Here is a 14,141-nt window from a genome sequence, read left to right on the forward strand (position 1 = left end):
TCAAAAAGTTAACTTTGCCACTCTATATTTGGAAGGCGAAGCTGCCTATTGGTGGGAAGGGATTAGACCGGCCCTTGGAGGCAAAGATGCGACTATTTCTTGGAAAGACTTCACCGAGGCTTTCAACGCTCAATACTTTCCAAAGTCATTTCAAGCGAAAATGAGGAGCGACTTTGTTAATATATCTCAAGGTAACTCAACGGTTATGGAATATGCAGCCCGTTTTAATCAATTAAGCAAATTTATGGAAAGCGTCGTGGCCAACGAAGAGCTTAGAGCTGAACACTTTCAGCGAGGGCTTCAATCCAATATCCGTACTATACTCACACCTTTGGTATTGACAACGCATAAAGATGTTTTGGATCGAGCGATTAGGGTAGAGCAAGACATTTTGGAGAGCGGCACACAAGATACACCTCAAAACAAGAGGTTTAAACTCACAGATTACCAAGATAGCTATACTAGTGGTAGCGGAAAGCGAAGAGATTTCAATCGGCTAGGGATGCCCATAAACAAGAGTTATCAAGGCCCTTGTACTACTTGTGGGAGACATCATGTCGGTCCTTGTTACCGCAAAACAGGAGCATGTTTCCTTTGTGGAAAAATGGGACACATAGCATGCGAATGTCCCACAAAGAGGGATGTTCCTGTAGATAGTAGAGTATGTTTTGTATGTGGACAACCAGGACACTTGGCACGTAACTGCTTCATGCGGAAGAATGCCCCTTAATTTGATAACTGGGAAGTTTTTGTTATGAAGGTGGAGGATGCTGCGGCACTCAACACATTAATTACGGGGCATTATTGCAGGTAATATTTATGTTGTCTCACAATATACATATGCGTTGTTTGATCCTGGTGCTACTCATTCCTTTATTTCTACTGATTTCGCAAAGAAGTTTGATGTGTTGCCTGAGCCTCTTGAATAAGAATTGCGTGTTGATATTCCTACTGGTTATTTCTTGGTTGCTGGTCGTCTGTTCAAGAGATGTATCCTCCAGATTAATAATGTTGAAATGATTGTAAATCTGGTGGAGTCAAATATTCGAGATTTGACATTATTATAGGGATGGATTGGTTATTAACATAGCATGCTACCGTTGATTGCTTTTCAAAGAATGTGATCTTTAAACGTCTGAGTTAGCTCGAATTTTCTTTTTCGGGTAGTTGTAAAAGCATTTTTTCAAGATTAATTTTAGCTTTGCAGCCGAGGATACTTTTGAGGAATGGTTGTTGTGGTTATTTGGCTTGTGTAAAAGACACAAGAAGAGATGTTATAAGCTGGAATTTCCTGATGATTTACCTGGTTTGGCTTTTGATAGAGAGATTGAGTTCTGTATTGAATCGACACCCGGTGCAACACCAATCTAAGGCATCGTATCGGATGGCACTTGCTAAAGTGGAAGAGTTGAAAACACAACTCCAAGAGCTTTTGGATAAGAGTTTTATTAGTCCCAATGTTTCGCCTTGGGGAGCTCCTGTGTTATTTGTGGAAAAAAAGGGCGGTAATATGAGGCTTTGTATAGACTACCGAGAACTAAACAAAGTGACGATAAAATATAAATATCTTTTGCCTCGGATTGATGATTTATTTGATCAACTCCAGGAAGTTTAGGTATTTTTCAAGAATGACATATGGTCATTATGAATTTTGCCTCGTGCTCTTTGGATTAACGAATGCACTTGCTACTTTCATGGACTTGATGAACATGGTGATCAGGAAGTATTAGGCAAATTTATTATGGTGTTCATCGATGATATTTTGGTGTATTCTAAGAGTTCATAGGAGTACAAGCAATTTGACAATGGTGTCGACAATTTACCATTGAGTTACTTGGAAATCAAGTGAGTCGTAACTTTTTTGATGCTTTTTACATTTACTAACTCTTTCATAAATCTATTGGCACGGAAGAATCCGTTTTATCTGGAACAAAATAATAAAATCATCCATTGTAGATTCGAGCTTAATAATATCATAAATGAAAAGACTTTAATGAGGTAATAAGGTTCTAAAGGGGTCGTGGTCGTTGATTTGAAAGATCTTAACCTACTCGGTGATGTCCTTTTCACTTTGGCTATTATTTTTCTGAACAAGGATGATGATGGACTAAATCAACAGGCTTCTCAAATCACGTTGACTTTGTATTAGTTTGCCCTGGAAGTTGGAAGGTATAAGAACCCATGCGAGTCTTGTCAAATTTTGATTATCATCTTCATGGGTGCTTGGTCATTCCATTTTCTGGAGATTGGAACGCATGTTGATACATCAAAGACGTGTACGAGGGGAATTTGTATAGGAAGTCCTAAAAATTGTGTACGGAATGGAATTAAATCCTAAACCTTTTAAGTGACTCCGTGAAGTCCTAAACCTTTTTGAAAAAAGTGCAATTAAGTCCTTCTGACGAAGAGTACCTAAAACAACTCGTCCTTACTTAGAAAGTGCTTATATGGCATCCTTAAATTGTACTTTTCAACATAATATGAGCACTTAATTGCATTTTTTTGATAAAGATCTTACTTGAACCAATTGAAATATTTATGAATCCCATTGCACTTTTTGGTAAAGGTTTACATCTTGATCGAACCAATTCAACAGTTTCGGACTCAATTGTTTTCCAGACATAAAGTCTATGACTTATGGTGCAATTTTTACAGATACGGTGAATATGGGAGTTCAAAACTTCATTTTACGACTCTGGGTTGGAGTCTATTTAAACTAACGAATATGCTTTGCCAGATGTATCAAGTTGGATTTTATGTCATTTATAGTGGCGGAAATAAGAGTTTTTTGTCTAAGCTGCCAAGGACTCGGGAATAAGCGTTACGGTTCCTATGGCCAGAAACAGAGTTTCTGGTCAGAGTGCCGATGCCTAGTCATATTTTGGAAAATGATTTCCGATTTTTTAAAGATTAAATCGTTTTCCTAAATTTAAATTTTGGTACGAAAACCTTTTTCATTGACTAAGAAAATATTTTCCGTTGACTCATTTTCCCAAGCGATTTAAACATCGGAAAATGAGGAATTATTTTTTAGTGAAACAAACGGAGCCTAACGTGTTTGAAAGGAAATAAAAAAAAAAAATTACTCTATTCGGTGCGTCAATACTCAATGTTTTTATGAACTTCCGACCCCAAAAAAAAAAACACATGTTTCTGTGAACCTCTTTCCAAAAACCGGGCCAAAGATCTCCAGAAATCCTCTACTAGATTTTGGGCCGGAGCGGCCCGGGAAAACGAACCCGGGCCCGAACACGAACCCAACAAACCCCCACGTGCCTATCACGTGACCGTCCCTTTCCCAGCTCCCCGTCTCCTCTTTCTTCACCGAGGGGCCAGAAAAAGCACAGTCGCGGAAGCAAAAGCAAGCACCGTCATCGGAGACCCACAGAGCAGAGCAGGGGAAGAGAGAGAGAGAGAGAGAGAGAGACCGCGACCTCCGTCGAGCCCCCGAAGGAGATGGCGCCGGAACCGGAAGACGAGATCAAGGACGAGAAGAACCCCCGCCCCCTCGACGAGGACGACATCGCCCTCCTCAAGACCTACGTGCGTTCCTTCCCCCCGCAATCAAAACCCTAATATCTATTTCGCTCCCCGACCTCGTTGTCGATGCGCCCGTGGCCGAAGAACTCGGGGGGAGCTGAATCCGGCGATCGCTTAGATTCGTTGCTTGTTGCCGATAACCGTTTGTTTCATTGCCGCTGTGAGGAGGACGATGAATGCCCCGTTGGTTTTGTCTAGTTGTTTCGTCTCCTTCGGACCGAAGGAGCCGTTTTGTCTAGCTTGCAGCATCGAGTGTTTGAGACGGTGGTTTAGAGGACCGTTGTGTTTCGTGTTCCTCTTTAGTGGGCTTCCTTGCTGCTGATATTGTTTCCAATTTGGTCTCTGTGTTCTGAGTTTTCGAGCTGACGTCCTTTCGATTCGTTGGATCGTGCAGGGGTTGGGACCTTATTCTACTAGTATAAAGAAAGCCGAGAAGGAGATCAAGGAGATGGCTAAGAAGGTCAATGACTTGTGTGGTATGTTTTCCCCCCGAACATCCCGGTTTATAGTTGCTTCAGTGGATGTATTGCGTGATTTATTGGCGACGTGAAAAGTTGGTAGAGATTCAGCATCGAGTTCGAGAATTCCGTATCCTTCTTTTCCTAGGACAAATCGATGTGAATTCAATATGTGTCATTGATTAAGAGCAGCAGCAATCCTGTGTGTCTTTATATTTGTACATTCACATGAGCTGGAAAGCTTGGGTGGGTATGTGTACACTGATATGCGAACTCATTTCTGTTTTGCGGTGACAATTGCTACCCGTATGCCTGTGCGCAAACATGGAACTCCAGAGTTACGTTGGAGTCTTCTTTTATCTTGATGTTGATCAGAATGGAGTATGATTTATATAGCCAAAGTAGAATGGATTGTAGAAATGCTAGAGTAGCTTAAGATGTTACTAGATAGAATCAGGCTTCCTATTTTGGATGCTCTCTGATATTGTATACCGTTTGCTTGTGCCCTAGGTATCAAGGAGTCTGATACTGGCTTGGCTGCACCCAGCCAATGGGATCTTGTTTCAGACAAACAGATGATGCAAGAGGAGCAGCCTCTTCAGGTTGGATTTCTGTCCCTGTTTTTGAAACCTATTCTTGAACGTAAATGCATTTCTATGATTGAAAGCATGGGCTCTTTTTTGTGACTTAGGTGGCTAGATGTACCAAGATAATCAGTCCAAATACTGAAGATGCCAAATATGTCATAAATGTCAAGCAAATTGCAAAGGTATGCTGACCTTTTCTCATGAGCAAGTTTATGAAAAATTGATCTTTGTCATTTGAGCATACGCTTTTGTCTATTTATGTTATTGAAATATGAAAATGCAGTTGATGAACATCACATCAAACACTAAGAGGAGCTTGTATTTTTTGTGCTTGTATTATATTTGCATTCCTAATCTTTTTCTCTCCTTCAGATACTGTCTAGACTTTGGTCTGATATGATGTTACTGTGATTTGCAGTTTGTTGTTGGGCTTGGTGACAAGGTTTCACCCACTGACATTGAAGAGGGCATGCGTGTGGGGTAGGTGAATTGTGAATTATTTAGGTATCATTTTGTAGGATGCTTGTTCTGTTCTGTTGTGCGTTGGTACATTTTTTCCCTGGATGTGTCAGGCTCTGTGAATCTGCATGATTTTGATTTTCTTCAATCCATGTACTTGATCGTAATTGTTTGGTTATCTTCTAAAGTTTGAAACCCACTGGACGTGCCATGAGTCCTTTAGTTGCATTGCACTTAGGACTTGCTTGTCGTTTCATATTGTGGATTAAGAAACTCTTCTCCGTATTTGACTCCAATCTTGTGATTTCAGTGTCGATCGGAATAAATATCAGATTCAGATTCCCTTGCCTCCGAAAATTGACCCAAGTGTGACAATGATGACGGTGGAAGAGAAGCCAGATGTGACGTATAATGATGTTGGTGGATGTAAGGAACAAATAGAGAAAATGCGTGAAGTAAGTTGCGCATTTCCAGATAGTTTGTGGCTTGTATTCATTTTGCTTTTAATCTCTTTTCTATTCTATCTGGGCTGTGAACATGATGTCATGCCTACATTTTTTCAATGCATTGAAGAGATTTAGATCGTGAGTTTCATGCTCTGAGTTCCTAATGTGTCTAGGTTGTTGAGTTGCCCATGCTTCATCCAGAGAAATTTGTGAAGCTTGGAATCGATCCTCCCAAGGGTGTTCTCTGTTATGGGCCACCAGGAACTGGTAAAACACTTCTAGCAAGAGCTGTCGCTAACAGAACTGATGCTTGTTTTATTCGTGTCATTGGGAGTGAGCTTGTTCAAAAATATGTCGGTGAAGGAGCTCGTATGGTTCGAGAACTATTTCAGGTGAATGATTCGGAATTTCGTGATTGAATCATCTCCACTTATTTGACTGTTTGAATGTTGACATTTCTTATGTTATTGTCATGATCTCCTACAGATGGCACGATCCAAGAAGGCTTGCATTGTGTTTTTTGATGAAATTGATGCTATTGGGGGTGCCCGTTTTGATGATGGTGTGGGTGGAGACAATGAAGTTCAACGAACAATGCTTGAAATTGTAAACCAGCTTGACGGTTTTGATGCTCGTGGTAACATCAAAGTACTTATGGCAACAAATAGGTAATGTGTTATTTCTTGCTGTAAATGACCGCCTTTGTCTTGCAAATTAGCCGCCTGAAAACTTCATATTATTAGCCTATTTTTTCAAATGATAATTAACAAGAGGGAAACATTTCATTCTGACCAAAAAGAAAATTCTTAAAATGTATCTACCCATTTGGCTTTGTATACTTAGGATGATGCTTTTCTTTTCTCTTTCCTTGTTTGATTCACTTAATGTTGTTTGAGCAAGCATTTGTTTTTGTTTCTGATTGTTCCTGGAATGCTGTATTCAAATCTACCTTGGAAAGAACTTGAGATTGTTGAATAGAAATTTTTGAGTACCTTTACAAGGGTTTGTGAAAGATAACAGGAGAATTGGGTTTAGCTTTGATACGTTAATGACCTTACATGTTCTGCTCACTGGGGTTTTATATTTCAGGCCAGACACTCTAGATCCTGCACTGTTGCGTCCTGGAAGATTGGATCGTAAGGTCGAATTTGGTCTTCCTGATTTAGAGAGCAGGACACAGATATTCAAGATTCACACGCGAACTATGAATTGTGAGAGAGACATTCGGTTTGAACTTCTTGCTCGCCTTTGTCCGAACTCTACTGGTGAGGATCAAGTAGCTGTTGTTTCATCTGAGCAAATTGCTGATCATAATCAATTTTTTGTTTTCAATTTTGTTTATCCTGTCCAAATTATTACTTAAGCCTGCCTTAATTTTGCCATCTTTGACTAATGCACTAGTTGATGGAGTTCTAATGTTCAACATATGCTCCGGGACTGATGCTGCCTTGTTTTGTTATCATTTCTGACATCAAACTGTAATCGCAGGAGCTGACATAAGGAGTGTCTGCACGGAAGCAGGAATGTATGCAATCCGAGCCCGCCGGAAGACTGTGACGGAGAAAGACTTCCTTGATGCTGTGAATAAAGTCATCAAAGGTTACCAAAAGTTTAGTGCTACGCCGAAATACATGGTCTACAATTAAAAGGGCTGTTCCTTTTTTATCATCTTTTTCTGCTTCGTTTTGTTTTCTCCCGAAGCTGAAAACATTCAGCCCCAGCCGTCTCTTCCAAGCTTTATTTGAAAGTTATCTTGTACTATAATTTCTCTTTTAAGTCAAACTGATATTCAGCCAAAATTGATGGCAACAAGCGTGCGAAACCTGTGTCTTAGATTAATTTAACTCTGTAATAGTTGGTTTCTTTCTTCAATATCTTGACAGACGGTAGGTAGGATTTTCATGTTCTTCTTGGCTATGCATATCCTGAGCTTGCTTGAGATGCAATCACGTAATTGCGCAGTCCCTGGTAACTAGGAAATGGGTTGGTAATCATTAGGTTCGCTACCAACACAGCGTAAAGGTTGCAGCTGGAGGGTCTATAACTACCGAAGTCCTTTCTTTCTTATACTGTTGGTGACCTGCGCAAGTCATAGGCAGGCGAGTCCAGTCTGTCCTAGTAGACAGTGATGCTTATGCTGCCGATCCCTGTTGCCTGGATCAGGAGTTTCGACCTGGGTGGTCAAGATGAACATCGTTAATCTTAGGCTCTTAGAAAATAAGGTGACCCTTCTAGGTTAAGAAAATTACCAGAGTTGTTTCCAGGTAAAAGAGAGAGTAGTTGCCATTCGGCAACGAACCGTCTGTGTGTCTCAACCGAGTAAGTCTTCTTTGTCCACTCTTGAATAGGATTTCACTCGAATTACTGGGGCTTTTTATAATCTGAAACCTTCAGGGAGGAGCCGCCACGAGGTGTGGTCAGCAACTCGAGATAATGTTGCATTGCCAGCTGGAATGTGTTTTTCGGCCATTGGGACTGAGGAAGTAGTTTTTATAGATAGGAACTTTTTGACGCGGTGGTGCGGATCTGTGGTAGATCGCCAGCCTTTGCAAGGGATTGCTTGAGTAATTCGGATGTTATATGCAAATGGTTTATCTTAGTCATTGGATCCTGTAGGCCTTTTTTGGGACCAACTCAGTTCGGATTGAATGGGATTTTGTGTTTTGAGTGGAACTCAATATAAGTTGTCCTCGGAATAAATCTATGTGATATTTTGCTTCATAAGTCGGTACATAGGCACGTGTATAATGCAGCAGAACAGCCAATTTCTGCGTGAGCCCTCAAAAGTTCGACTCTAGATCAAACGTAATAGTGTTATATGATAACACTTCCCATCGTTGCAGAATGAAACAGCCCGAAAGAAAATGGTCGCTGGAACATGAATCATGCATGCCACATGAGGACACACCCCCCCCCTGCATGTGTCTCGACTTATCTACATGTACCGGACCGTCCAGGAATCGCGGTTTATGCGCCATGGCTGCTTGCAGCATGAGAATGTCAAAATCGCCATCGATCCAGGTGTGTCAAGTTGCATCTTGGTAACCTGTTCCTGGAGAGGTTCGTGGGAAAGAAGAAAAGACTCGGAATGTCCGAGACCCAATCCTTGGTTACGCATGAAAACATGGCGATATGCCCTGATCTTTATCTTTTTTCCTAAATCTGCAAAAGGGCAAGTCTGTGTCTCCGAGATTGAAAGCCATTCCCTCCTGCGGAATCATCGTCCCGACGAAGTTTCCTACTTCCCACGCTGTCCATTTCTCTGCCTTCACGCAACGACGTTCGGGTTCGTTGGCGGTGATGAATATGATACTGATCTTAGCTCCCAAGATAAGGTTTGATCACAATCGGATTCCTTTTGATGGGTTAGAACTTAGAACGAAGCCGAAAAGGGGCGAGCCCACAATTTGCAAAAGGCTTCACAACTTAGTGCTCTAATATTAGTCGACAATGCTGCCTGCAGACATGTACCGAACTTCTTTTTTAAAATTTTCTTACCATTTTTTTTTCTTGATTATGCCTTAAATTTACCAATTCTTATATGGATACTTTAAGTTATATAGCGTCTTTTCTCCGATTAAGTTATCAACTAATTCTAAGTTACTAGCTCTCGTTTAAGTTAGCTACTTACGTTTATTCGGGTTTTTTAATTTACCAACCTTTTCAATTAGGTTTCTTAATGGGAAATGAAGTTACTAAGTCTCCAAATAAAGATTGGTATTTTGTTGTGAATTAGTAAGTTTAAGATGTTGGTAAGATATTTCAATAAAAGTTGGTTAAAAATAAGAGATTTCTTTTTTGTCAGAGATAAGAGAAGCAATTTCAAAAAAGAAATCAAATAAATATTGGTAACTAGCTCAAATAAAAATTAATTAAGCGGAATTAGTTTATAAATTAATCCCAGAACAAGCATAGCTATTTAAGGTAACTAGAAGTGGAAACTCAATAAATCGGTAAATTAAAAAAATTCAATAAATGTTGATAAACAACTCAAATGGGAATTGAAAACCCAAATTAGTTACTAACTTAATTAGAAAAAAGTTGGTAAATTATACAAAATTGGTTAGTGAAAATTATAACCGTTTCTCTAACTTTTTTTTTTTTGGGTTTCAAAAGCTTCTCTTCACTTTTTAAAATGTTCCACAATCGTCCTTCTTTTCTATTTTTTTTTTATGTCCAATCGATTTTTTATTATATGAATCATCGTATCGCTGACATCAACGTCGAACTACTGATGTTTTTTCACTATGATTTGCTCGAAATTTTTATGGCGCCACATTGACCACTCGCATCCAAACCTCCCACCACTGGCCACCGATCCTGCTTACATCGGACTACCCCGCGGACGTCAACCATGTCGCTCGTTGTCGTCTCGCTTGGATCTAACATAATGGTCGCGAGCTTGAGCGGCAAGCGACAATGGACGCCGCGAGCTCAAGCTAGAAGAGAGAGAGAGAGATGCATGTCCATATAACTATATAAGCAATTTGTTTACGGCATCAAAAAAAAAAAGAGTATGAGGGCTGATTTTAATGTTTGAGCAAAAAAACAGGATTACTAGAGACATGCCATAAAATCAATCACCATCAATCTTTTCATTGCACCAAGCCAAAGTCATTGGTTTTTCTATGGAAAATAACACAAATAGTTCATGAATTTTGGCTCAATATGTAATATGATCCATGGATTTTTAATTTATTTTATGTGGTTCATGAACTTTAGCTCAATGTGTAATGTGGTCTGTGAGCTTTTAACTTGTTTAACGTGGTCCATGGACTTTTAATTCATTATTGTCCTTCTATTGATTCAAGTTCAAGGACAATTCATATAGTTCAGAGACTAAATTGAACATGTATAAAAAATCCAAAGATCATATTGAATAATGTAAAAGTTTATGAACTACATTGCACATCGAGCTAAAATTTATGGATCACATTGAATAAATTAAAAGTTCGGAGCTCACGCTGCACGTCAAGTCAAAATTCATTGACCATTCCTGTTATTTTCCCGTTTTTCATACTACTTTATCTAGCGCGGGATATCCATATCCATGTCACGAAACAACAAACCGACGCGTACCTTTTTCGTCGTCGATTCCACAGAGGAAGACAACGTCATTTTCAGCGACAAAACACACGGGGACCTTCCATCTCTCTCCATCTTCGAAGTTCCTCGAAGATACCGACCGAAAAAGGAAGAAAGAAAAAAGTTCCTAGGAGACTGACATTTGCATTTCGCTGCGTCCGAAACAGCAGCTTCTCTCTGGATCGATCGAACATCTCTGCAGTGTCTATGTATACATGTGAAACCAGCTCACTGTTTGTTTCGATAAACATCGGTGTAAGGTTGTCGTCCACACCCCCACCCACCAAGAATCACTCATAGCCACCTCCAAACTCGAAAAGGAAACGGAAACTCCACCGCCATGGCCGGTGAATCCTCAAGAAACGGGCGTGGGATCGACCGGGACCGCAAAAGTCGAGACCTTGGCGGTACTTCCGCTGGCGGGCACCGCGATTTCGCCGGCGGCGGCGGCGGCGGCGGCGCGTTTCAGTACCTCATAGTGAACCCGCACGGCGGAGGGGTCCGTGACCTGTTGAAGTACGGCGTGCGGGGCGACGCGAGGAGCGGAGTGAAGTTCTTGGAGAGCTCGAAAGGGGGCGAATTCGTGGGAGCGGTCGCGAGTGATCACAGATGGGTCATAGTGGTCTCGGTCATCGCGCGCAGGCTCATCGCTTTCTTTGGGAGGCCCATGCAGTGGACCGGTTTCTTGGTGGACATCGTTCTCAATCTCCTCTCCGAAAATGGCAACTTTCTCGGGTTGCTCTCCAATTTAATTGGCGGTACTCCGTTTTCTGTTTTTCGTGATTTTTGTATCATCCAAGGAGAATGAAACGGTAGTGATAATTGAGTAAAGACTGGAGAAAGATCCTCAGGGTTCAGTGGTGTGAACTGTGAAGCATGCGTCTGTTTTTGCTTCCCCAGAATCAGTTTGATAGGCGGTTAGTTTGATGAAAGGGCATAACATTCTAACCTTAAATTGTTCAAATGCTTTGTCAGGAAGAAATATTTACTACGTGTACTTGCTTTTTAACGCATGATAGCATATATTTTCTTGGTGGAGCTGATATATGCTTTAGTGCTGGCTTTTTCTGATAGCATGAGTTTAGGCAATAATTCTATTGCTGCTTTCTCAGCTTCTCTAGGACGATTCCCTCCCCCGGTCATTGCCTATTCCATGAAGTCTGATCGGCTTGTGGTTCGATTGTCTGAATCTTTTTCACTTCCTCAATTCCCTGAGTTATATATGGAAACTGTAACTTTGTAGTAGCGTGGGGAAAGAATTTACATTGTGATTGTGAACTTTCTTGTGCTTTGGGCTGGTAGTTTACGATGTGTTCTGATGTGAGCAGGAAATGTTGTAGTCCCACGTAGAGACTCAGATACATTCATCAGCATCATTGGCCATTTAGATGGGCGAATTGACCTCTACAAAGGCATGAATGTGCCGGACCAACATGGTGACGCTGCATTTGAAGAAAGCATTGTGAGAGTAGAATTGGGAAATCGCGCTTTGATGGACCTCTGCATCATGGCATCGAAGCTAGCATACGAGAACGAAAAAGTCGTTAGAAATGTGGTAGTTCAGCGCTGGAAGGCACGCTAATCACTCTCTTTACTCACTTCCCTTGGCATCTAACTTTTTCTATCAATTATTGTTTTTTTTTTTGGTAAGGATTTTCTATCAGTTATTGTTGTTAGTGATGACATCTGCTTCTTGCGAATGCAGATGCATTTTGTGGATTTCTACAACTGCTGGAATGGTAAGACAGATCCAGTGGATATATCTAAACCAGCACGTGTACCGTTCATTAGCTTTGACTTATTAGTTGACCAACTATCTCCACAACTGATTTCATCTTCTGCTACCATTGATTAATGCACTTATTGCTGACTTGTCTGCACGATTTTCTTTTAGATTACCAAAAGGCAAGGTCGACTCAAGTGTTCATTCTATGCGACAAGCCTGTAGATGCAAATCTCATACTAATCGGCTTCAGGGGCACGGAACCTTTTGATGCTGACGATTGGTGTACCGATTTCAATTATTCCTGGTATGAGATCCCGAAATTGGGAAAAGTTCATATGGGATTCTTGGAAGCCTTAGGTTTGGGCAACAGAACTAACACGGTCACCTTCCAAGAGAACCTCCAATTAGACAAGAAGAAATTTGCTCTTGCCAATGGTGCTAATGCTTCTGACTCAGAAGCGTTAGCAAGCACCAGCAATGACGGGTTTGGGCCACAGACGGCAGAGATGACTGCATATTATGCCGTGAGAAGTAAGCTTAAGAACCTACTTGAGGAGCACAAGAAAGCAAAATTCGTAGTCACAGGACACAGTTTAGGTGGCGCCCTTGCCATTTTGTTCCCAACAGTGTTGGTGCTGCATGAGGAGATGGAGGTAATGCGAAGATTGTTGGGCGTGTACACATTTGGCCAACCGAGAGTTGGGGACAGGCAGCTCCAGAGGTTCATGGAAAAGCATTTGGACTATCCCTACCCGAAATACTTCAGGGTTGTGTACTGTAATGACGTTGTTCCAAGGTTGCCTTATGATGATCGAACTTTCTTGTATAAACATTTTGGAATATGTCTATACTATGATAGCTGGTACACTGAGCAGGTATGAACTTGTGCGTTTCAATGGCTTTGTTCTCTACCAGTATCGTACCAGGCCCACTACTTTCTGAATAGTTAAGTTTTGGGAGGAAATAGGTGCCATGCATCCTTCAGTTGTTAAAGAATGTTTAATTTGTTACGTTGGTCGTAATCTTCTTTCCATAAATCTGTAAATAGGCCTGATGCTTTAGGGTCTTGCAATAAAAGTCACCCTGGTTGTTATTATCGTAATGTTTATTTATTAATCAACAGAGTTTGCAATATTTAATGAAAAAGAGTTATGCATGTACATACGCTTATTTTCATTCATTGCAATTTCCCTTCAGTTTTTTATTCTTTCTTCATGGTACTAATTTTTCAATTGATATTTATGTTTCAAGAAAATGGAGGAGGAACCGAACAGAAACTACTTTGGTCCTAGATACCTAATTCCAAAATATTTGAACGCCTTCTGGGAGTTGATCAGAGGTTTAACAATGGGCTACACACATGGACCGGAGTACAAGGAGGGATGGTTCTCCATATTGGTTAGGGTTGTAGGATTGGTGCTTCCGGGATTGTCCGCACATTCCCCAACAGATTATATTAACTCTGTGAGGCTTGGGAAGGAGCCAATGTTCAACTAAATCATCGGGACGAAGCTTCTCATACCAGTCCTGAGTTTGTGGTGGCATGAGTGGTCGCAGCTATCAAGTTATGAGGTCAGTTTATCGTTTTGGCACGTTCACCAATAAAATAAAGTGGCGAGAGCACGGTCATGCTGGATTGAGCTCCTTGGAGTTGTTCCCTATCTTCTTGTCAATGTGCTTTTCTACAACTTCCTATTTGGGGTGTAACTGCAACTTGTTTCAGTTTCAGAATATAAATATACTCTACACGGTGCTCCCAGTTCAATGTCTATCTTGAACGACGAAAAGGTATCTATGAATAATCATACACGGTATTTACTTTAGGCAGAACATCCTCTAT

General features: G+C 40.9%; 2 protein-coding genes across 2 annotated transcripts; both read left to right on the forward strand.

The window, feature by feature from the left end:
* Positions 1 to 3,324: 3,324 nt before the first annotated feature.
* Positions 3,325 to 7,289, forward strand: LOC115684922 (26S proteasome regulatory subunit 7A). Its single transcript, XM_056314066.1, has 10 exons — positions 3,325 to 3,543; positions 3,935 to 4,016; positions 4,509 to 4,600; positions 4,690 to 4,767; positions 5,004 to 5,065; positions 5,355 to 5,499; positions 5,664 to 5,882; positions 5,977 to 6,158; positions 6,580 to 6,755; positions 6,979 to 7,289. Exons 1-10 carry the CDS (start codon positions 3,457 to 3,459, stop codon positions 7,134 to 7,136), a joined length of 1,281 nt encoding a protein of 426 aa, XP_056170041.1. The 5' UTR covers positions 3,325 to 3,456; the 3' UTR covers positions 7,137 to 7,289.
* A 3,417-nt stretch (positions 7,290 to 10,706) lies between these two features.
* LOC115684909 (triacylglycerol lipase OBL1) lies at positions 10,707 to 14,070 on the forward strand. Its single transcript, XM_056313644.1, has 5 exons — positions 10,707 to 11,333; positions 11,904 to 12,148; positions 12,281 to 12,314; positions 12,470 to 13,176; positions 13,553 to 14,070. The coding sequence occupies exons 1-5, from the start codon at positions 10,916 to 10,918 to the stop codon at positions 13,796 to 13,798; spliced, it is 1,650 nt and encodes a 549-aa protein (XP_056169619.1). The 5' UTR covers positions 10,707 to 10,915; the 3' UTR covers positions 13,799 to 14,070.
* The last annotated feature ends 71 nt before the right edge of the window (positions 14,071 to 14,141 follow it).

The sequence above is a fragment of the Syzygium oleosum genome, unplaced genomic scaffold (assembly GCF_021117445.2).
Source record: "Syzygium oleosum isolate NSW1041296 unplaced genomic scaffold, Sole_v2.1 Sole_v2.08, whole genome shotgun sequence".
In the NCBI taxonomy this organism is placed as follows: domain Eukaryota; kingdom Viridiplantae; phylum Streptophyta; class Magnoliopsida; order Myrtales; family Myrtaceae; genus Syzygium; species Syzygium oleosum.

Excerpts from the sequence above, each read along its gene's own strand:
- LOC115684922 (XM_056314066.1), top strand. The coding sequence starts at position 3,457 with ATGGCGCCGGAACCGGAAGACGAGATCAAGGACGAGAAGAACCCCCGC. Across the intron at positions 4,017-4,508 it reads GAAGGTCAATGACTTGTGTG|GTATCAAGGAGTCTGATACT; the intron begins GTATGTTTTCCC and ends CTTGTGCCCTAG. Across the intron at positions 5,500-5,663 it reads AAATAGAGAAAATGCGTGAA|GTTGTTGAGTTGCCCATGCT; the intron begins GTAAGTTGCGCA and ends TAATGTGTCTAG.
- LOC115684909 (XM_056313644.1), top strand. The coding sequence starts at position 10,916 with ATGGCCGGTGAATCCTCAAGAAACGGGCGTGGGATCGACCGGGACCGC. Across the intron at positions 11,334-11,903 it reads GCTCTCCAATTTAATTGGCG|GAAATGTTGTAGTCCCACGT; the intron begins GTACTCCGTTTT and ends TGATGTGAGCAG. Across the intron at positions 12,315-12,469 it reads TTTCTACAACTGCTGGAATG|ATTACCAAAAGGCAAGGTCG; the intron begins GTAAGACAGATC and ends ATTTTCTTTTAG.